This window comes from Enoplosus armatus, chromosome 16 (genome assembly GCF_043641665.1).
Source record: "Enoplosus armatus isolate fEnoArm2 chromosome 16, fEnoArm2.hap1, whole genome shotgun sequence".
Taxonomy (NCBI): domain Eukaryota; kingdom Metazoa; phylum Chordata; class Actinopteri; order Centrarchiformes; family Enoplosidae; genus Enoplosus; species Enoplosus armatus.
The window spans coordinates 7,079,641-7,102,579 of NC_092195.1; the positions used below are offsets into that span (position 1 = coordinate 7,079,641).

The window sequence follows — 22,939 nt, forward strand, 5'->3', positions numbered from 1 at the left end:
CGCCCGCTTTCAACCCAAGTCTCATTTTAAAAACTAACGACTAGCTTTATCTCTTCCTCTTGTTGCCTGGCAACAGCATGTCCCGATGGGCAGTCCCATCTCCCACAATGCAGTGCTGTAAATCTTTGTAAATGTGTGTTGATTATTATGTAGAGAAAAAGGAATGGGTTACGATATGCACCAACAGAAATCCTGTGTTAATGAATTCAGTGAGTAATAAAAAGTTCCTACAGATAAAACGACTTTTTCTCAAAGCGAATCAGCCCGAATGTGCTTCCTATGCCACTGTCAACTTTCCACAAGGTGTCAGATGAATGACTGATTTATTTTCATCAACAGAAGCTATTTATTGTTCTTTATCTAATCATCTGTAAAGAGGGTTTTTTTCTGGCTGTTCAGGTCAACCCAAACCAATAAAGAGGAACCTTTTATAAAATCTAATGCTCTTCTGTATCATGTGGGAAACGAGTCTCTTTTCATCTCCTTTTCTTTTCTCCTATTGTTCCAAATCTTTTATAGTATCAATTCATGCATGTAAATAAAGTCCCATGCGTCCACATGCTCCACTTTTGTCAACATTCTTGCACCATCAAGGCCAAATCTTCCAACCACACTACAATAGCATGTACTAGACTATGCAGTATAATTGTTCAAACACATGTTTCTTGCAATGAAAAACAACCACAATTATGCTTTCAAAATGTATGTTTTTTTTCTCAAATGTTTCATAATACAATATATGTAAGGCACATGATGGGTTGGACAACAATGACAGTAAAGAAATATACACACTGGCTGGACAGTTGATGGACGCACAGATAGATTGCTGAACAGGCCTACCGAGCACAGGACCAGGGGCTCGAGGAGTCAGGGGGGCGTGGGCAAAAGCGTCTGTTTGAGGAGTAAACAACTACAAAGAAAACAACCACAAAGAGACACAAGACTATGAAAGACACAAAATGAATACAGACACAAATAAACTACAAAGATGCATAAAATGACTTCAGTCAGGGTCTGCTCCTGGGTGGGGCCTTTTAACATGCCTGTGCCCAGAGGCCCATTGCCTCAGAATCCATCAATGGTTGGATCAACTGTATTTGATACAACACAGGTTGACAATGATAACCACATGATACAACCTCTTTGAAAAGCAATTTAATTCAGTTTTAAGTTGGAACATTTCCCATGGGTTAGCTTGTGAGAAACAAAAGTCTGACCCACAGCTCATAGTTTAAACTGCCGATTAAACTACAGAGGCGGTAGTGATTTTAAACTTCCAGATATAACAATAAAAAATATCAACCCCAAAATACAGTAACAGGTTACACTACAAAATACGCTGTGATGCTTTTCAGAATATTTTCTTTATCTTTACGTGATTACGTGAGGGCTTGGTGGCTGTGCTCAGTGTGTTGCAGTACAGTACCTGTGGTGAATGGGCTCAATTATTGCTCATATTTTCTTAAGTGCCTAGTGAAGCAGACAGATGGCTATTATAGCTATTTTGGAATACAAAATGAGATGAGATGCTTTAAAATGGCTGTATTTCCCAAAGGACTGGAGTTAAAATTACACAAAATGAACTTTAGCAACATAATTACATAAGCCAATATGCTTTCTAATGCAATTTTCATCTATAAATAACTTGTCTTTTACTGAACACATCATTTCATTTTGAAAGCTCATGGACCTTACAAAAATATTCCTTGGGCATTTTTTTGTTGCTTTATAACCATTGACATGAAAAATAAGTGGCTTGCCATGCATATGCCTTTTATCAAATCTGTTGAAAAAGTATAAAAAGCCACTATATATAAATATAAATATATACAAAACAGTCAATCCATCAAAAAGGGTATGAAGGCAGGTTTTTGACATCTGTTTCTACAGAACTGAAATACATTTCTTGGGATATTCTCTTACAAGTCAAATTCCAATATGCATCACACCGCAAGCACTGAAACAGAATATTAGAAATGCATGGGATGCACGACGCATGATTCTGTGAGAAAGGAACAAAGATATGAGAGGTGGAAGCAAAGTGCAACAATAATTGTGTGTATTCTCCTCCAAAGATTTAGACAAAGAAAATGAAAAAAAACATAAGAGGCCAGAATTAATCAAGGAGAAGAAAATACAGATTGTGATTCTTGTCACCTCCCCTGGGTATTTTGAAAATGTACAAAAGGAGTGAAACACAGTGAGGGAAAAAAGAGGCAAGACCAAAATAAGAGGCAGTAATATAGCAATGAATTGGTATTCATAGGGAAAAAGAATGATGCAATAAAAATGTGCTGCTGGTGTGTCTTCGCAGGCCTCATTCCAGCGGGGCCCTTTTTTTTTGCCCAGAACTACAGTAGAAATCTGTGTGGGTAAATCTATACAATTCAACAACAAAGGAGCTCCTTTATTTCATCTTGTGGTTGGATTTAATAACTTTGGATCACTGTCTTTGGCTTCCTGTCTTCTCTGTAGTCTCTGTGCTTCAGTCCCCTCTGCCACTCTCCTCCATTACCTCTGGCCCTCTACCAGGGGCCCTTGATAGGTGGGCCCTTGGGGCTGTACTCTACTTGATGGCTCATACAGTCTCCAGGATTACACCGGCCATCATTTCCCTTTGAACCAGTCTGCCCAGGAGGGCCTGGGATCCCAGGAACACCCTGCTGGCCAACAGGACCTGGGGGTCCCATCTTACCATAGCCGGGGGGACCTGGGACACCTGGAAGAACAAAGGAAGTAGAAGGAATGTAATGATTGTGGCCCAGGTACTGGCTAGCCTGGCCCTCATAAAACCACAATTTTAAATTTGTACCCTTTAAAGTTTATCTATGATACAACTTCTGTGAGTGTTGCAATTTAACACTGCAGTACCAATACAATGTAGAAACAAGATGAAGGACTTAACATAGTAATGTAAGGTATTATCTTAAGGATATCCCAACACTGTGTCAGAAAATATGTCAAGTAAGTACACACCAATAAGTAAAGAATCTCTAATAGATAAACATGGGAAAACATTACACAAACATTAAAATCAATTGATGTGAGTAGTTGCTTTTTCAACTAAAAGTATTCATCAACCCAAAATATATATATAAAAAAACAATGTAAAATGACTGCAGATGCTAATTTGCTAATTTAGCCAAATCTAACTGAACTCCATGATGATTGAGGATTCTCAGATGTTGATTTGGGTGATATGAATTAGCCTGGTAATCTTAATTAAGACCATTTAAGAACGATTAGAAAATTACTGTTGTCATTTCAGCTACTAATCAACAACAAATGCAAACTGTTTAAGATCATTCAAGTAACGTTAGCCTGTTCTGCCAGAGGGGTTTAGCATCAGATTGTGCATAAAGCTATTTTAAATATGTAGTGGAAGATTGTTGTAGATGTAAGTGCCTCAACAAAATGGCCAAGACACAATCTGGCTGAAATGTGACACAACAACATTTCACAAAACGATGCACTTGCTAATGGCTGTCCCATTTCACTGATGATCAGCCCGAACCATATGGCTGCTGCTGTACTACTTACTGATCCATGGACCAGTGGGGTACATTACCTGGTGCTCCTGGAGGTCCTACATCACCCATCTCTCCAACACCCTTATCTCCTTTTTCTCCATGTGGTCCTCGTGGTCCTACAGACAAGAAAGTCACACATTTCGACCACGTGTTTACAGTTACCTAACAATGACACGTATGTCACTGTCATGAGGCTTGAAAGATTATTGGTGACAAGGCTCACCTGGGGGACCTTGGCCTCCTGGCCGGCCTTGTCTACCAATCTGTCCCGGGAGTCCAGGTGCACCTGGGGACCCGGGATTGCCTGGCGTTCCATCTTTTCCTGGGGGCCCAGGCCGACCTGGGGATGCCACCATCTCTACTGGCATCTGCATGCGAGACATGTAGTAGGCCATTCTCTCTGGGGAGGTGAAACATGCAATAACAAATAATGATTCCACAGCGGCAGGAGGTGTTCCGGGGAAGAAATGGAGTAATTATTTGAAAGAGAGATATGCATCTGAACAGAAAATATTGCTCTAGTCTAGAAACAGTAGCATTATGCACAGTAAACCTTCACATAGCAATGTACATTTCCAGAGACTAGAACCTGCCCTCACCGTCAAAGATCTTGATGACCTGCTGGCGGATGAAGTTCTTGATTTCATCGTAATTGACTACAGCCTGTTTAAGAAGAGAGAAATGAAGAGAAAAACAAAAGGGCAAACATTAATCAAGGCAGATAATTAAAAAATTCATTATTTACAAGAGCAGATGGAGCTACTGAGCGCCCCTGGCATCACCTCACAACCAAGCTGGATATTCCATGATTTGGAGCTGATTAAAAGTAAAAAAAAAAAAAAATCTGGGCTACAGTTCTTCAAGTGTAATGAAAGTGTATCTCACATCATTTCCTGATGACCCTGGAGTTCCAGGGAGCCCCGGGGGGCCCGGTGAGCCTGAGCTTCCCCTCTCTCCTCTGGGTCCAACCGGGCCAATCATGGGCTGTGCGTCCTTGGAGTGGTAACCTCCACCACCAGGGGGACCTGGTCTACCTCTCTCCCCTGGAGGACCCCTCTGGCCTGCAGCCCCTGCCTCACCCTGGGAGACAGACACAGGTAATGTTAGGAGATAAAAGACAATGTCAGTCATGTTACTTGGAGCTTAGAGAGTGGATTAAAATGGATATTCATTCATCACATTCATTTTTTTTCACCTTTGCAAGAGTTTATGGCTTTAAGATATTTATTATCACTGATTATACATGTTCATCACCTCTTTAAACTCAGTATTTTGCACTTGCTTTGAAAGAATGATCTGTTATTGATGGCCTTTAACTTTACTTTGAAGAAACAGTTAAACATTTGGGAAATAAGTGTATTCACTGCAAGAGTTAGATGAGAAGATTGATAACACTCTATGTACACTCAGTGTATAAACACTGTTTGTAAATTAAATATGAAGCTAACGCCAGGATACGTTAGCTTAGCTTAGCAGCAAGAACATAAACAGTGAAACAGTTAGCCTGGCTCTGTCCAAAGGTAGAAACTAAAGCTCACTAATTAACAAATTATATCTCATTTGTTTAATCAATACAAAAACCTGCTACTCTTTGCGCTAAGCTAACATCTCCTGGCTGTAGCTTCATATTTGACTGACGAATGTGAGAGTGGTTTCAATCTTCTCTTCTAATTCTGAGCCACAAAGCAAATGGTCAACTTTTATTTTCTTCCTTATATTTTGTTTTTCTGCTTTTATCTGTTTACTTATTTTGCTAATTTTGAAGATTAACCCCATTTCAGAGAAGAAGAAGCAGGCCTTTTAAGACGGCTTTTGGCTACATCTATATCACTTTCCACCCAGCAGAGTCCACCATTCAGTTTGTTTAAATACACTAAAAAAACAGCCCTGCTACATTAGCGACAGTGATTTATTAAGGACAAAGCAGCCCATAATGGACGTCTAATGTTTACACGTCACCGACAGACAAACGGCTCTTGAAATAGAGAGGAGGGAGAAGAATAGAGGAGTCCGTTCTTGTCTTTCTCCTCTGTTCTACTCTTCTCCGCAGCTAAAACCCTGACAATGCCGTCCTGTCAGCGTGACAAATAGCCTCATCTAGCATCTCCCCTCATGCTTAATAGCATTATCCCAGAGGCAGAGAATAACTTTATCACTGTATCCACCTACAGTACTGTAAGCCTGTGTCTGAGGAGAGATCCAACAGGCTCTAGCAGGAGGCCGGCTGCCAGTTTGGAGAGGGGTGAAGTGAGGTGAGGAGGAAGGAGGGTGTTGGAGGGAGGGTCGGAGGGTTAGCGAACTGATGACTGTGTTAAGTGCGGGTGCTGAGCGGGCAGAAATGGAGAGGCAAGCGTGTTCAGCACCATAGTGCGCCGGCCTAAGTCTCCCTGAGCTAAAAGGAACAGAGAAAGGGTGCATCTTGCTGCATTCAGATGGTCTGTGGAGGTAATGGATGATTGATGCTCGGCTTGACAACACACACACAAACACACACACTCTCATAATATACTGTGCCACCCCGAGTCGGCTCTTACCTTTTGACCTGGCTGCCCATTGTCCCCTGGTAGGCCTGCCGCTCCCTGTTAAAACAAAGAAAGACATATCCATTGACTCAGAATGAAATATACACATCCCCACATCGATCTATCTCCATCATACTTTAATGGGGACAAACACCACACCCAGACATTACTCACATCTTTACCAGCAGCACCGTCACTGCCCGGCTCTCCCTGAAAGACAAAGTCAAAGCCAGAGAAAAAAGGTTAAGTGAGATATATTGGCATGGGAGCAGCTTGAATGATGTTTAATTCATTTTAACTTTGTTTCGGGGGACAAATTTGGAAGTAGACACAAGTTGAGAGGTACTAACCATGGGCCCTGGGTGCCCGGGTGGTCCTGGGCTTCCACCCATCCCTGGAAGACCCCTCTCACCACCTTGGCCCTTATCTCCCTTTATACCCTACAGAGGGAAGATGGAGTATTCAGGTTCACCTCTATTGTTTGCATTTTTCTCAGCATTCCAACAGAATTTCAATTTCAACACATACACAAACAATATTCAGCTCATAATGCATATATTAATTTAAGATACAATATCCTTATCTATATCCTTTCTTTCAGTATGTGTAGCTTCTGTAATTATTTACTGTAATCATAATTAATGTTAGTATTATTTGCACATTATTTACTGTATTTTATGCTAATCTCCAACACGTATTTAGCTACTGAAACAACCCATTTTCCCCTTGGCAATGTTAAATATTCAGAGAATTGTGTTTCAGAGCATTTCTCTTACCACTCCTGATGGACCAGGAGGTCCTGGTGGTCCAGCTGGACCTGTAGAACCCTAATGGGGAAAGTAGACACACACATTATTCAAGTCTAACACACTAACATACCACAATATCAACAGATTATATTCAATTCAATTCATTTCAAAGGGGCTTTATTGGCATGGAAAACAGATGTAGACACTGCCAAATGTGAAATAAAAACAAGATTTTGCTGTTATAAATACATATACACATAAGTAAAAACAACGACAAATATACATGTATAAGGTTAAAAGGGCTGTGAACTTACAACGTGGCCGGGGGGTCCAGGTCGTCCCAGAGCTCCTGGGGTACCGGGATCACCCTGGAAAAGTCACCAATTGGCCTTTAGAGATCTCCAGGGTGACACTAACTATGATATTTACTGGGCTTGTGTGCACAGATTATCTATGTGCTCTCTAATCTTTATCCAACTCGACTGGGGGTAACGATAGAAAGCAAAAACACTCACCTCATGCCCCGGTCTGCCCGATGGTCCAGGTGGACCTGCAGGTCCAACATCACCCTGAAGCGATGAGAGAAGTAATACAAAGGTGATGATAAAACAACTTGGCCTAATGCACAAGCAACAGAAAGCAACTGTAAGTGGACGGACGGACAGACATAGTGTGAAGGTGAAGCAATGAGTTGCTGGCTAACCTTCTGTCCAGGGAAGCCAACATGGCCAGTTTTCCCTTTGAATCCCTGAGGAGAGACATCAAAGAGAATGAGATTGGTACAGTATCAAAATTCACAAAGTTGAGGCTGCCAAAGAACAGGCAGACGTGTCTTTGAAATCCTGAACACCTGCTCTTGGGTCCAACACAAACTGAGATACAGAGAGAAAGCGAGAGAAATAAAAAAGGAAGAAAGGCAGCTACTCGTTTCTTCACTGAAGCTGACTGCAGTATATGAATATTACTATCTCTGCTGTGTCGACATACAAGACAGAGAGTTAAAAAGATCTTAGAGGAAGATAGGAGGCTTAGAAGTTTCAAATGGGGTCACATCACCAGTGACATCTCCAGCATTAGCAAGACACAGTAATAAGCGCACATGATAGTGTAGTGTGCCAATATGGTTGAGGTGAGTGAAATATCATGGGTCACAGTCCATGCTAATTTGACTTGGATGCTGTACAAAAGTCAAGAATTAACATGATCAAACCCGTCTTGACCTGTCTTTTCTACACATATGCATCTAACTGTAAAGGAAGGAATCTCTGTATGTATGTATGTCTGTATGTCTGTATGTATGTATGTCTGTATGTCTGTCCTTTGATTATCTCAACAACCGCTCATACGATCGACTCCACAGGTCTTTTAGACCTCTAAATGGTACATAGTCATCTAGCCATCATACATTACAACATTTTAAAATCGGGTTGAATTTGGTTCAAAAGTTAAAGTTTGAGTCTACAAGACATAGCCATCTAGCCATCATACGTAGCCATCTAGGCAAAAATCTGGTTAGATTTGATTAAAGTCTAGATCACACCTAGCCGTTGCTATCCCTAGAGTCACTGGCATGGTTAAAAATGTCAGTATACATGACTGAAGAAACAGATCGGAAACACATAATGAATTGAAACCTTACTTGTTAGTTTCTGCAACTGTCTAATTGTTAATACATTCTTTCAGAATATATAATAGATTGATCTTACCAAAAATAAGTGATTCACAATGGTTGGTATGAAAAATGCATTTTTTTGCATTTAGTGTTTGTGATATAGACACTACACTTCTCATGCCTAATTCAAGATGTTTTCTGCACTGGACAGACAGAGAATTAAATCAGGTCATGTTGATCTTAGAAGTGATACTTACTGGGATTCCTCGTGGTCCTGCTGGGCCTGGAGGGCCTGCTTCTCCCTGATAATGAAAAAATCGCCAGTGTTAAAGGTCAACTATTATATGCATGCCTTTAACTATACCAACTATAGCATGATTTCAGTGTTTGAATATTCTGCTTGTGTGTGGGCATGCTGACCATGTGGTGCTAACTTACCCGCAGCCCTGGTTTCCCATCTTTTCCATCCATTCCCTCAATGCCAGGGGGCCCCTTTCATTGCAAACACAAATAGGGAGTGCTGATAAGGATTCTGAACAGTATACAGTTCATAGATATGTTGGAATGGGTCAAACTTGGGTAATATACAGCAATATAACATGCATATACCATCAGCCCTGGGGTGCCTGGTGAGCCTGGGGCTCCAGTTGGTCCCTGAGAGCCTTGAGCACCATCATTGCCCTTTGAAAGTAGAGATTTTCAGTAAAAAGAAATGATAATTCTGGATGCAAATCATTAACAGATAGATGTGTTATTTGTACTCACTTTTTCACCTTTGAGCCCAGAGAGCCCTTCCCTTCCAGTTTTGCCAGCAAGACCCGGTGGACCCTAAAAATACACACAGCAATAAACAAAGTCACTACAACTATTCTAAAGACAAGAATTTGCCATAGAAGAGGTAAAGAATTTACATACTGGCGGTCCTGGGAAACCTGGTTGTCCTTGGAAACCCTTGAAATAAAAAGAGTAACATATGAATATGTGTTTAATTTGTTTCTAATAGTCCCATTTGTGTTATACATACCTGATCCCCTTTGGCACCAACAGGCCCTGCTGGTCCTGTGTCTCCTTTAATGCCCTGCAGACACAGAATGGCTCACATTATTCTCAGTTATTTAAGTTTGTAATGATAAATGAAGGCTCTAAATATTGCTGAGCAAAAGTTATGATGAAACACTGACCGGTGAGCCAGCCTGTCCTTGGTACCCGGGGTTACCAGGAGGACCCTGCAGAAGGGCAGGAAATGTTAGCCAATGATATTCAACACTAGCTGCATGATGCATTGTGTATTACATAACAGTGATGGTGTAATGTCTTACTGATTCTCCTTTCTGACCACCGCTTCCTGGGCTCCCACGTTCGCCTTTCAGTCCCTGACAAACACACATGGACAGTTAGTCAATGTCAGTTCACATATCAATGTATCCACCTATCCATCCATTGAAGCTGTCCGATTGTCAATCCCATAGTTCCTTTATAATGAGGCGGTGAGAGTAACCTACAGGCAGGCCAGGCGGCCCCATGGTTCCTGGATACCCTGACGTCCCCGCAGGGCCCTGAAATAAAGATCATACAATCAATCCAACATGGATTTTTGAAATTTTCCTACATCTTGTAATTCCACGGACTTTGATTGGCAGATACTTACCTGCTCGCCCTTCATTCCTGGGAGGCCAGGTGACCCTCGCTCACCCTGCTGACCCTGGGGATGATGGGAGTGAGGAATGATTAGAAAATGAAGGACAGGATGTGATATGTATGTCAGGAAGAGAACCCACCCCCCCAGTGGAAATGAGCCAAGGACAAGGCAAGTCAATATCAAAGAGAGGGAACAGCTAACTGGCGTGTACCATCTCCCTTTGGGACTGCCTACATTTGATTTTGTCCTCTGCTCTACACCTTTACGAGGCTTCAGGGTAGTGATTTCGGCATGTGATGGTGATTTCCAGAGGCTGAACGTTGCTCTGTGCAGTTGGTTGGTAAATTCAGTTTTTCTTTTTTTTCCACAACACACAACAAATGTTTCTTCACTCTTCTTTATCCCTTCCTCCTCTATTGAGTTGTGTATTTAGGTGCATATTTCTTCATCGAGTAAATTACAAAATGAAAAGTGAAAATGAGCTGTATTATGGTTACTAAGCAACAAAATATTGTGATCACAGACTGACTTTGCTCCTGTTATGCATAATATTTCTGGAGAATCATTCCATGATGTATTGAAAACCTATATGTGACAGTCACATTAATTGAATATTGAACGTTGTTTTGACATCGATATTAATATGCATGTGTGAGTATGATCTGTTGCCTAGCAACAGCTGCTGTAAACTAAAGACAGATGAGTGCAGGAAGAAAAGAAAGAGAGCATTTTTTTTTAAATGAGTGAATAAAAGAATGTTGCTGGGCACTTTTAAAAGTGGAGATCCTTATTTTATACATTATTTTAAAATAGTGACAACTGAGAGTGAGATTAATGTGAATTGTCCCTTTAGAATAAATAAATAAAACTGAACTTGAAATTGTAAAAATGTCTCTGTGAGAAAAAGATTCAGTAGTATGATTGGCTATTAAAGTGATTACTGCGGGTTGTAATTTAGAGAAAGTAATTACTACTTGATCATACTGAGGAGAAACTAATTAGTAGCTGATCATTGTGAGCAACTTCCTCACCGCTGAATATGAGTAATATATTCCGCAGCAGGGTCAAACTCCCTCACAAACAGTCCAAACAGACACACGCTGCACACAGCAGACGCTAACACCTGCTATAAAGTGCTGCTATGCTGCAAATGGATTCCATGCAGCGCTCACAGAGCTCATCCATTTAGCATCTCTATTCCCCTAAAACAATAAATCTGTATGAGGAGGGAGAGGGGGAGGGCCCTGTCTGTACAGCAGTCCCACTCTCCATCACTTAGACGGGGGAATAATTGAACAACTGGAGAAAGAGACAACAAAACCGTTTCCTCATCTGAAACAACTTTCATTAAAAGGAGCCACGGAGAGACGCAAGGGGGATGCTGAGATGGCAAAGACGGCATGGTCAATGGATGCTTGATACAAACATGAGATGATCCGTATTTGAAAAAGCCAAAAAGACAGAGAAGAGGAGACGTACTTTAATGCTATTATATACTTTTACTTCATTACATTTCAGGGATAAAATATTGTACTTTTTACTTTTATTTTACTCAACTATAGTTACTTTTCAGATTCAGATTTTTATGTAAAATAAACCCAAAGAGTCTAAGATTTTCAATACAATGCATTGTTAAATACTAAACCAGTGGTTTCCGACCTTTTTGTAGATGTTTGCAGTTACCAAAGAGTGATTTCTCCTCTAAACATCTCGTTTTCAATTAAATAACAGTCTGAAGCCCAAATATTTCACAAGAAAACAAAGATTAGAGAGAACTGAATACAAGCTTGTGTAGCAGAATTTTTTTTCTACTTTCCTGCCCAATTAATCATCTCACGACCCCCAGGGTTAATCTTGGTGTTGGAGTTACAACCATGAAATTCTGCATACGCATTGATGATTTACTGATACTTTGAGTCCATTTTGCTGATAAGACTTTTGAGTTTTTATGCAAGAAAGATTTTGAATGAAAGACTTTCACTTGAAGCATTTTTATTTTGTTAAATTGGTAGTACAGTTGGAAGTGTGAATAATACTTACAGGTAAACCAGATGGGCCCTGAGGACCTGGGAAACCAGGGGGTCCCTGTGGACAGAAAACAGTGAAAGGAACATTTTAAAACAGCTGAGACAAGATTAACTAGATATGAAAATAAAATCAATTCACACCTCTTGTTAAAGCAGGTTTGAACATGTTCCTGACTGTGAAGTGAATGCTACAAGCACTGAAAGAGAGCTAGGGTGTGTTCTTCTGCAAATCAGTATTCAAGAGGTGAGTGTGTTGGTGCCACATTGTACGACATTTTCTCTGAGACCAGTAGGGGGCTCTGTGATATCATGGAAACACAAGCTCCTCTCAAGTCACTTCACATCTAAAGCTGTGAGACAAAAACCCAACGGTGCTGTCCTAAAATTAAACAAAAGAAAAATCACAGAAGTTCCGACAAACTAATGTAAGGCAGTGTTTAGAATGCACTTTATAGTTTTCAAAGGTTGAGTGGTAAGTTGGAAAAAAATGTCATCAAAGTACTAGAAAACTTTTTTAAACCTCTACATATGGGTACTGTAGGCACATCCACAGAGTAGATGAGGATTTCAGAGTCCATCTTTACAGCTTTCTAGTCTTGCCATTGACAAGAAAATGTGTCTTTAAATCAAAACATGGCAAAATAGCCAGGGTTCTCGGCTCTAAATAAGTTTCACCGGAGTTAAAGTTGAGCAATCTGTAATGTTTCAAGATGAGGGAGATATGTTGCTGATAGGTTTGACAAAGCCTCACTATGTTTCCTGGTATGCCAGCTGGGCCTCTGTCTCCTTGTGTGCCCTGTGGTAAAGATAAAAGGGTTAGGGTTAGTAATCTAAACTCTGTGAAGTCATTTGGATATGCATACTTGGACAAATACACGCTCTCATATCAAATCAAAAACAGTGTGTACGTGAGAAAACACAGTCACAGACTCACTGGCTCTCCTCTTGTTCCTGGCGGTCCAGACATTCCAGGAACTCCAGGTGTTCCTGTGCAGGACCTGTCGTCCTGTGAGGCAAAGAAGAAAAATACCAGGAAATGTGCACATAACATCTCTGTGAATGTATGCATGTACTTAGAGTATGACAGTGATCTTAACCAACCGCTGGTTGTGTCGCCTGCACTCTCTGCAGTCTCTCCAAACACTGGAAGCAGACAAGAGAATAAGTTATCAGAGTAATGCCTCACTGCTGGCACTGTATCATGTCAGACTGATAACTTCTCACATCAAGCCATGCAAACTTGAACACAATGCAAAATGAGGGATTGCCATTTTGCATTCATCAAAGCACAACAACAAACTCAGTGACTGTACTGTAAGTGACATTTCACATGATTCTGGATACGGAGAATCATGTAGCGAAGCTGAAAAAATGTTTCATCAAGAAACTTCTGGTCCTTCCGAGTCTCACCTTGTCACAGCTGTCCAAGGGCATTACACCAGGCTTGCCCTCGTCCCCTTTTTCTCCCTTGGCACCAGCCATGCCTGGCACCCCTGGCAACCCTTGGGAACAGCCCTCACCACAGTCCTCCTGTGTTATAGAACACACACACACACACACACACACACACACACACACACACACACACACACACACACACACACACACACACACACACACACACACACACACACACACACACAGCACAACATGCATTTATAAACACACACACTGATCAACAGTTTTCATGCCAAAACCTGCAAAGCGAAAAGACTGAGTACAATAAAACCCCATTTCCCAAAATGCATTTTTACTTATAAACTTACATCACCATCTCCCCCAGTGGAGTCTTGAGGCAGATGCTGTGGTCCAATGGGGTTCTACAGAAGGGTTAGGGAAACGTAAATTAAATCAATACTCATTTAAGAACTTCATGACATCAGAGATAATAATTAAGGGAAACCCTGGTTAACAAAAACGGCTCTTTTCTTCCACCAAATCCAAAAGTTGCCCAATGGTCTACTCCAAATACAGTCCGAGGACAGCGTTGCAAGTAAGGTTTCTTCCACAACTTCACACCCTAATAAGATCAAATTTAAGATCACACTTCTCCCCAGTTTTATGTAACATATTGTATAACAATCACTGAGATGGATTTGGAGTTCCATACATGTTTATGACTCGACATGGTGAAGACACTACCTTGGTACCAGTTGAGTGCTACATACTAATTCTAACCAGGATAGGTTTGTGCATTCACATGGAAGAAGTGGCAAAATTAAGTACATTCAAAGATGTCAATATGCATATATAGTTTGCTCAATTTTTAAATGTGGTGTTGTTTGATACTACTGTTCCTCCATGCAATGTACAGATGCAATGAGGGTGAAATTGAGAACTCACAGCTGGAAAAAATGAAAATCTCTGAAATTAGGTATTAAATGTTTTGGAAAATATTTTGTTTTCCCTTTGGTATATTTCTGAATTTGAGGTAGCAATTTTCCAAAGTTGGCAGTTTGATTTGAAACAATAGTGTACAGTACAAATTAGCACTCAGTGTCATTATCAGTATAGAGTAGAGTCTAGAAAGATACCTTTCTCAGGCACTGACACACTTAAATGGAAAGCAGCCATAATCAACATCATTAGTTACACCTGTATTTGACAAGTCAAAGGTTTGCAGTGAGAAAGGTATATTGCTCTGAATTAAGACACAAACAATCCATTTTCCAATACCAACGTCTTGTCTACTTAGATGAATGAATGGGGTACACTTCACTTTAACACCATATACAACTGCACCACATACAACCTTCTGTTTATTGCCATTAGTTATACACATTAGTGGGCTGAGTTTTGGTGATTTCACTAATGTCAACAAAAGGTTTTGTACGATTTTATGGCCTAGAAAAAGCCTATAAGCCTAAAGTAGCCTATATGAACCGTAGTAAGTCAGCAGTATTGACCATATATGCTGATACTTGAAGAATGTGACAAATATGAATTTGTTAAACAAAACAATAGCAGATAAACACGACAAAACAAAAAAACCTCAGAACCCATTTCAACTAATGGCCAGGGAACTTCTGTCAAGAGATCCAGTCAGCACCAGAAAAGTTTACAATTCAAAAGAGCAGAATGTGGCACCAAGAAAGCAGAACACAGACACACACACTGTACATACACGTGCTGGATATCTGTAAGTACACATAAAAAATAAAAAGAACGGAGACAAATGCCACAATGGAGTTATGCTGTCTATTTATAGCAAGTTCTGAAATGAAACCGGCTCACTCCACAAGCCCAATCTCATTTACTGTGAAAGGCGGTCTGCTCCCTATCAAAGTGGTGGGACCCTTTCCACTGAGAGAGTCCGTCAATAGCACCTGGCCTGGTTTCAAAGTCATTACAAACCCATTTGACATTGTTCAAACTGGAGCCATTAGCTTGAAAGGCTATTTTATGCTGCACGCTATCGGCTGTTTTACGGGCTAGAACAAGGCCTTTCTCAAAAGAAGGTTCTCTGTAATTATATGTCACTGTGCAATGCTCACTTCTGCCACACTCTGAGGGGATCTGCAAATTGCTATCGTTGCGATTTCTCTGAGCAACATGCTGTTAGGTGTCAAAGACAGTTTTTGAGGGTCCTGAGAGCTATGCTGTCACTTTGAGTGACATTATACCTGCAGAACCACGAAAGAAAAGGAGGTATTGATGGGTCTATCTACCAACATTAATGACAAACTAAGTCTGGACATGTGTGTGCAAGTAAGTATACGGAGGTTTGAGGGTGCCAGCTTTTCCACTGTAGTCCAAAGTCCTTACAGAGCTTAGACTATGACTATGCATCTCTTCCTTTCACCAATGATCCATGGATGTGTCTAAATGTACAGATTATGGCTGTTTGTATGTGAAACACTAGTAGTCATTCTGAAAAGTTTTCATAAGATGAGCCTCAAGTCTTTTCCAGAATGGGCTACTGATTTTCCAGGACCTCCTTTTCCTCCATTCAACTACTACTTTAATTCCTGTGTTGAAGGTGAAGCTCCCCTTGAGTGCTGGCTGGAGATCAGCATGGATGTTCCCTTAATGAAATTAAGCCACCCGCAGACTCGAAAGAAACAACACTGACACCATATAAAAAAAAATCTTCACAACACTCCACCTCATTTTTCCACTTTGATGTTGTCCTCGCCCTTACTGTCAGTAAACTTTCTCCACAAGAACACATAGGAGGTTACAAACAGACCTGAGGCCAGATGCACAACAGGCTAAAACTCTGAATATACATATGTATAGTCCAGCATATGCTTCAAGTTATGCATCTCAGTCACCATGAAATAAGATGGCATAGGCATGAGCCTTATGTCCACAGTAATCCCTAAATAGACATCAACATAGCCCTTTTTTTAATATTGTGCGACATAAACCTCTTCTCTGTCCCTGGTCTGGCATCAGCAGAATTACCTAACAGTACAACAGCCGCACTATGCTATAAGGGGGGTAAATCTTATTCCAATTTGGTACAATTTGGGGGCGTGTAGTATGTAAACTCCTTAAATCATGGTATAAATAAATATAATTTTGTTAACAGATAACACAACGATAATTGTTATTAAATGGCACAGCTTTTAGATTTATGGAGTCAAATTTGTGCCAAATTTTCTCACAAATCATACCACTGTTACCCTTAATTTGTGCCCTTAAATTAATCATTTCTGACCTCAAAAAACGACATCTCTATCAAATAAAGCATACATGGAAGTACGGGTCCTTCTTTTTGTTTTTATAAATACCAGTTCCTGCATTCATTTTTGTGCTTTAGTACCAATTATACATAAGGCCCCAGATCTTGATCAGTAGATAAGAGCTGCCTCTCCTCCTTTTCTCTCTAATTTTACTTACGCTGTATGCAGGCAAACCCGGGTTCCCCGGTATCCCGTCGCTTCCAGGGATACCCTGAAAGAAGGAACTGAGGTTGAACTGGTTTGTTGCCAGTCGAGGGCTAGCCACTCCCATCTCCACCAGTGGTCAAGGCAAAGTCAAAAGGTCAGGGTCAAAACGATCAAACCTGTTCCCTCATCAGTCTTATTAAACTTTATAAAAATCGGATTGAATTTAGGAATCTGAAGAAAATTGTTTTCAATATATTTGCATTGAGGACTATTTTGCATTCACCAATTATTACAAATGCACCCTCGTCAGAGACATGACCTCTTCCTTCCAGTTACCATCACCACTTCTGATGTCTTTCTTACACCTTTGACTCTTGCAACACACATCACGGTAACACTTTATTTGAAGGTCTGCTCAAATTATCAAATTCATCAAACTGGTACTTTAAATAAGCATTTTACATTTATATAGAACTGGACCTTCAAATAACTGTTTATGTCTTGGTGGACATTCCCAAAGCTTGCTCAGTTGCTTCCCACGTGGGTTAAAGCTTGAAGCACCATATGGGTTAGTGCATTTATCATTTGATCCTGATTATCTGAGCCTATTTTAAACCAAACTATTGCACACATTCAGTATATAACGTCGCTCTATTCCCTACATGCATATCAGGAACTTTATTTGCCCATCAAGTTGCAAAGCATTGCCTCTCTTAAGTACCCCAAATGCCCAAGCTGAAAGCCTACATCAGCCTTTGTAGTTCAATCCAGGCTGATGGAGCAGCTGCTGAATTGAACTGAAGAGAGACCCCCCCTCACCAGCCTATTGCCCCTTTGTCTTACCTGTGGTCCTTGGATTCCATTAACACCCTGAGGCCCAGGTGGGCCAGGGGGGCCAGGAGGTCCTGGTGGGCCCTACAACACACAAAGACACAGTCACAAATGACATCACACATTTATAATCAAACACAAATGAAGGATTCTGTGATTTTCCGAACAAACGTTGCAAGGTGAACAACAGAAACAAAGCTTGCAATCAGAGCAAAGTTATCAGACAGTACTGCTGGCTGACAGATCAGACCTGAGGCCCGGGCTGCCACGTGTTTATTGGAGTTCCTGGAGCTCCCTGGAAGGAAAAAGCAGTCCAAATCAGAGCAGCACCGGTGCTTGCACAAACAGAATGTACAGAAAATGTGCAGTGTAAAGTTAAGAATAATACAACAAACGTCAAAGCACAGATAGATGCGGTGAGGAAATAACTGAGCATGAACGTGTCCTCAATGTGTCCCCTGTGGAGTCATAATAAACCCTCTGAGAGTCAATGTGTGTTCAGACTCCTGTTGTGAGGTAATCATTCTCTAGATTAAACCAACTGCATGCCCATATGTGTTTATTTCAGTGTGTGTGTGTGCGTGTGCAAGCGTGTACTCACAGGTCCGCCTATGCCCGTGTGAACTGGGATTATGCAGTTGCACTCTCCAGGTACACCCTGAAATACACATGAAAAAAGCTAAAGTGAAAGTCTTTGCAGAATTTTAAGCACAGGCTGCAAAACCGAGTCCTCATTCAACATTAAAACTACTCTACTTACTGCGAGGAAGTCAGAACTCTTTGAGCTTTCAGACTCTTTTGTGCGGTTTGGCTAAATCCTGAAATCTTATGCATCACAAAGACGCTCGAAACTGCAGGGGATGAAATGCTATGAACGTTCTTTTATAATACTTTGTGAACTTAATGCGTTGCATTATTAACGAATTTGTCCTAAAACCTTAATGTAGTGCAGGAGTACAATGAATGTATGGCACTATGATGCAAAGAAAGGTGTAATTCACCTGAAATCTGTAATACGAGGAGCCCACGGGATATCCCCAATTATACACCTGCTCTCACTTTCCTCTGACATACAAGTCAGGTTTTTACAATATATATGAGCTTTCCCACGGTAGCTCCAAACTCTGTATGAATACACTGAATAAAGATTCTGAATCCTCTGCAAAATGTTACCCATTTTGCTCATTCTCTCTCACTTTTCTCCACTTTTTCCTCTTTAACCGTGGGCTCCTGTCCCTGTCTCACACCCCTCCCAACCCCTAAGCATGGCCTCCACCACTTCTTCATCTCTCCCACCCTCTCAGTGACAGTCTGGACTGGTGGCTCTGATGAATGCGGTAATTAATAGTCTCACACACACTCTCTCATAAGGCCCCGAAACTCCTCTTGTCTGCCAGCAACAGTACACTCGTCACCTCCGCCTCTACTCTATCCATGCCCCCAGGCAGGTGTGTGCATGTGTGTGTCAATGCATGTGTGTGTGTGTGTGTGTGTGTGTGTGTGTGTGTGTGTTCGCGTGAGGCGAGGGGATGGGGGGGGGGGTTGGGTGTTGAACCATCTCTTGCGATTACCATCTGTTCCACCCCCTTATATTCAAACCCCTCCAGATCCCTTCATCCAAACAAAACGGTAGACTTACCTTGTCCCCCTTAGCTCCATCAAGTCCCTGCAAGAGAAGGAGACAGCGCAAATGCACACACACAGACAAAGATACACACATACACACACACACACACACACACACACAAACACTTAGTTACTCTTGCTTTGTTGTTCCAGAAGAAAGCTCACGGGGCAGTGAGCTGAGCGTTGATCAGGGGACAGAGGATGAGATGGGAGCAGACATTGCCTCTGTTATGGATCGAGGCAGACATCCTTGGTTACAAATGATGCCTAAATCAAGGACAATTCCCAAAGAAGCTCAAAGAAAATTAAAACTCTGAACAGACGCTAACACAGAGGCAAAAACTCAAGTTTGCTACTTAAATTTCTCTAACATCTCTTCAAATTGTTGATGCACAAAAGAAACACACACTTTAAACGATAAAGGAACAAGACAACTCACAGGTCCGCCATCAGCTCCTGGCAATCCTTGAGAGCCGGGGGCACCATCTCTACCCTGTGGGTGAAAAAGTAAATAGAAAACAGTGTTTGACAATATAACAGCATGGCATTATATTCCCATGTGCACATGCAAATAGGTGCATTTATGTCCTACTGGGGGCCCAGCTACTCCAGTGGCCACAGGCCCCTCTGGTCCTGGAGGTCCGACATCTCCTTTGACGCCCTATGAACAGGAAACATTTACAGAGTAAGTCACATGGTTTTATTGTTTCAAACAAAAAGAGGTATGTTATTGCATATTTCAACAATAAGTTGGGCTTCCGCCTCTATATTCTATGCTACCTTTTCCCCTGCAGGGCCAACAGGGCCAGTCAATCCTCTGGCTCCAGGAGCCCCCTGTACAAAGAACACAAATTAGACCAAAATCTAAATATGTAGTGTAGAAAAACAGGACTTCAGAAATATGAGAGAAACGTACTACAAGTCCTGGGATCCCTCTTGGTCCCTCTTCACCCTATGACATGAATGGAAAAAGACAAAACAAAAAGAAAGGCAGGAGGTTTAGGTGGTCTGGGGAGGAAACAAAGAGTGCAGACTGGCTTCCCCATGTCAACAAAGCAATGAAGATTCCACAGGGAATCAAAGGATTTCAGAGAGAACAGCCCAGGATTATTTTTAGATGGTTATTTACAACCTCATGACTTTAATGTTAGATCTAAGAGGCAGGGAAACTCTGATATCATGGGAGGATATGGTGTTCATTACTGAGATCACAGTGGGACCACATCCATCTGGGAGCTGTGTGTATGTTTTGTATGACAGAGCTGCATCAGCTGTAGACATAAAACTGCTTTATTGATCCAGATGTGTTTTTTTAAGGACATCATCAGCCTTACTTGTGGTCCTGGAAGGCCGAGTCCTGCAACTCCAGCTTCTCCCTACAGGGGGCACAGGACAACACAGATTAGAATCTGCCAGTGATACACGAAGAGACACAATCCTCCGCATGTATTTATAAACATGACAAAAACAATAAATGGACATTCACACCTTGTCTCCTTTGGGACCGGCAGGCCCCTGCACACCTGGTAAGCCTGGTTTTCCCTGAAAAGAAAACATGTAAGATGATCATTAGCAATTCTCATAGTACAGAGAGCCAGAAGTAAATGAATAAATAAATAAATACACAATTCCCTCACATTTTTGCCATTTTTCCCTTGTCCTGGGGGACCAGGTTCTCCTCTCTCTCCTTTAGGGCCTGGCACGGCTACACCATCACCCACCGCAACGCCCAGAGAAGGACAGCTGGTACAAGCATCACCCTGGAAAAACACAAATCCAAACCGTGATCAAAGGAACAATTAAATTTAAGTTAAAAAATATGACAGTGCCCCCATTTACCCTATCAGTGTCCATTTTTAACCACTGGAAACCATCATTGGTCCAAAAGTGTGACCAGTGGTATCTTAGATATCACCTGTAATTTGATATTTGATGGAGAGACAAAAGCCAGATCCATATGAACTATGGAAGACCCAACTAGATCGCTATCATATATGGTCTGTGGAAAGGGTGAGGACTGTGCAGAGAACATGGCTGCTACTTTTAATATTTTACAACTGATGCAATGAATGATGTATAAAATCAGTCAGAAGATGCAAAATAAGGTGCAGCAACCTTGATTACTTTGTACCTTCTCTCCCTTCAAGCCCATTAGTCCGTCCCGACCAGGCTCTCCAGGCAGTCCTGGGGCTCCAGCATCTCCGTCCAGTCCCTTATCTCCTCGATCCCCATGTTCACCCTTGTAACGTTGAGACATGATGATAACTCTTTGTACTGTAGCTCTCACAATGCTTACATTAAAGGCACCCTGTGGAGGTTTTAACCAATAGTAGTGCTATGGAGCAGTGTTTTTACCACTGAATGTCACTGAACATCACTTTTGTTTGTTTACAAGAAAGGCTTTAGCTGATATCAAACTAAAGCATTATTTCATTATTATTGGCTGATTTGAGTTTTTGTGTTTTATTATGAGATTTATTTAACCCAGTATAGCAGTAATGGTATCAGCCTCAAAAGTCCTGCACCGGTCTGGCTCTACTTTGACGTCCAAGCAAAGTTACTGTGGGAGAGCTTCAAGGTAATTTAAAGCAGCCTGGCTCTGTTGATGGCAGATTTATTTCCCAGTTTTTTGGGGGTAAAGTGATGTGAACGTTCCAAAAGACAGACTTGGTGACCTGAAATAAAGCGGAATGCCTGGGTTCGCTTGAAATATTATTCAGTACCGTGTGGGGTGATTTTCCTGCAGACATCCTTGGTCCCAGAAGATGTCCGATTACTTAAGAAAGGCTGACTGTCTCTAAAGGCCACCAGTGACTCCCAAAGAGTCTAATTCCTCCAGGTTATCCAATAGGTTATTTGAGGTAGACTGTTTTGGGTATGTGGACATTTAGTTATTTAAAAAACACACAGAATGCTCAAGAGACATTAATTAGTTGGTTTTAATTTCAAAGCTGTTTAATGTGGTGTGAATTTGTTGCTCGGTCATTGATGGTAATAACAATGTGTGAAAATACATATATAGATATAGATGGATTCTTAACTTTAACAGGAAACCTACCTTTTCTCCTTTTCTACCAGCAAGACCTGGTGGGCCCTGTTTAAGCAAACAGAAGGTGATGAACAAACGCTTGCAGATACATGATACACACACAGGTGCGCAGCCAATGCACACACCCACACTCTGAAACATCTGCAAGTATTGTGCAAGCCTCTATCCATTCAGGTAAAAATAACTGTTGACATAAAGCGAACCACAGAGGCACACAGCATGTCATTGGGAGGGACGACAGAAGCAAACAGAGATTTATTACAACTCTGCGGTAAGAAGAGAATCCCTGCTTATCCTATTTATACAATAAGCATTATGGTTATTTCGCCCTGGGGGTGAAATCTTTCAGCATCTCATACTTTTCACTCATCCAGATGCTGCTTAATCTGTTTCACTGTGGCAACTAAATAAGATAGCAAGACTCTGCTTTGGTTTTGTGGAATTTGTATGATTTAATTTCTATTCTAATTCAGAGAAAGACATATCACTCTGACAGTGGTGGTGTATGCAGTATAGACT

The 22,939-nt window shown here is 41.3% G+C and overlaps 1 protein-coding gene across 1 annotated transcript in view; it reads right to left on the bottom strand.

Moving 5' to 3' along the window:
• Positions 1 to 2,303: 2,303 nt before the first annotated feature.
• col16a1 (collagen, type XVI, alpha 1) overlaps positions 2,304 to 22,939 on the bottom strand; it is a 53,526-nt gene continuing 32,890 nt past the window's right edge. The window contains exons 29-70 of the mRNA XM_070921757.1: positions 22,430 to 22,465; positions 21,503 to 21,610; positions 21,009 to 21,131; positions 20,860 to 20,913; positions 20,706 to 20,747; positions 20,288 to 20,323; positions 20,152 to 20,205; positions 19,964 to 20,032; positions 19,811 to 19,864; positions 19,385 to 19,411; positions 18,347 to 18,403; positions 17,996 to 18,040; positions 17,758 to 17,829; positions 16,925 to 16,978; positions 13,846 to 13,899; positions 13,490 to 13,609; positions 13,181 to 13,222; positions 13,014 to 13,085; positions 12,831 to 12,875; positions 12,093 to 12,137; positions 10,062 to 10,115; positions 9,916 to 9,969; positions 9,733 to 9,786; positions 9,595 to 9,639; positions 9,438 to 9,491; positions 9,329 to 9,364; positions 9,179 to 9,241; positions 9,023 to 9,094; positions 8,852 to 8,905; positions 8,671 to 8,715; positions 7,505 to 7,549; positions 7,317 to 7,370; positions 7,116 to 7,169; positions 6,829 to 6,879; positions 6,403 to 6,492; positions 6,227 to 6,262; positions 6,065 to 6,109; positions 4,416 to 4,610; positions 4,130 to 4,193; positions 3,754 to 3,930; positions 3,569 to 3,646; positions 2,304 to 2,719 (exon numbers count right to left, since the gene is read on the bottom strand). Of these exons, the coding sequence (XP_070777858.1) occupies positions 2,526 to 2,719; positions 3,569 to 3,646; positions 3,754 to 3,930; positions 4,130 to 4,193; positions 4,416 to 4,610; positions 6,065 to 6,109; positions 6,227 to 6,262; positions 6,403 to 6,492; positions 6,829 to 6,879; positions 7,116 to 7,169; positions 7,317 to 7,370; positions 7,505 to 7,549; positions 8,671 to 8,715; positions 8,852 to 8,905; positions 9,023 to 9,094; positions 9,179 to 9,241; positions 9,329 to 9,364; positions 9,438 to 9,491; positions 9,595 to 9,639; positions 9,733 to 9,786; positions 9,916 to 9,969; positions 10,062 to 10,115; positions 12,093 to 12,137; positions 12,831 to 12,875; positions 13,014 to 13,085; positions 13,181 to 13,222; positions 13,490 to 13,609; positions 13,846 to 13,899; positions 16,925 to 16,978; positions 17,758 to 17,829; positions 17,996 to 18,040; positions 18,347 to 18,403; positions 19,385 to 19,411; positions 19,811 to 19,864; positions 19,964 to 20,032; positions 20,152 to 20,205; positions 20,288 to 20,323; positions 20,706 to 20,747; positions 20,860 to 20,913; positions 21,009 to 21,131; positions 21,503 to 21,610; positions 22,430 to 22,465 (2,823 nt within the window). The 3' untranslated portion in view covers positions 2,304 to 2,525. The remainder of the gene's footprint in view (positions 2,720 to 3,568; positions 3,647 to 3,753; positions 3,931 to 4,129; positions 4,194 to 4,415; positions 4,611 to 6,064; positions 6,110 to 6,226; positions 6,263 to 6,402; positions 6,493 to 6,828; positions 6,880 to 7,115; positions 7,170 to 7,316; positions 7,371 to 7,504; positions 7,550 to 8,670; positions 8,716 to 8,851; positions 8,906 to 9,022; positions 9,095 to 9,178; positions 9,242 to 9,328; positions 9,365 to 9,437; positions 9,492 to 9,594; positions 9,640 to 9,732; positions 9,787 to 9,915; positions 9,970 to 10,061; positions 10,116 to 12,092; positions 12,138 to 12,830; positions 12,876 to 13,013; positions 13,086 to 13,180; positions 13,223 to 13,489; positions 13,610 to 13,845; positions 13,900 to 16,924; positions 16,979 to 17,757; positions 17,830 to 17,995; positions 18,041 to 18,346; positions 18,404 to 19,384; positions 19,412 to 19,810; positions 19,865 to 19,963; positions 20,033 to 20,151; positions 20,206 to 20,287; positions 20,324 to 20,705; positions 20,748 to 20,859; positions 20,914 to 21,008; positions 21,132 to 21,502; positions 21,611 to 22,429; positions 22,466 to 22,939) is intronic.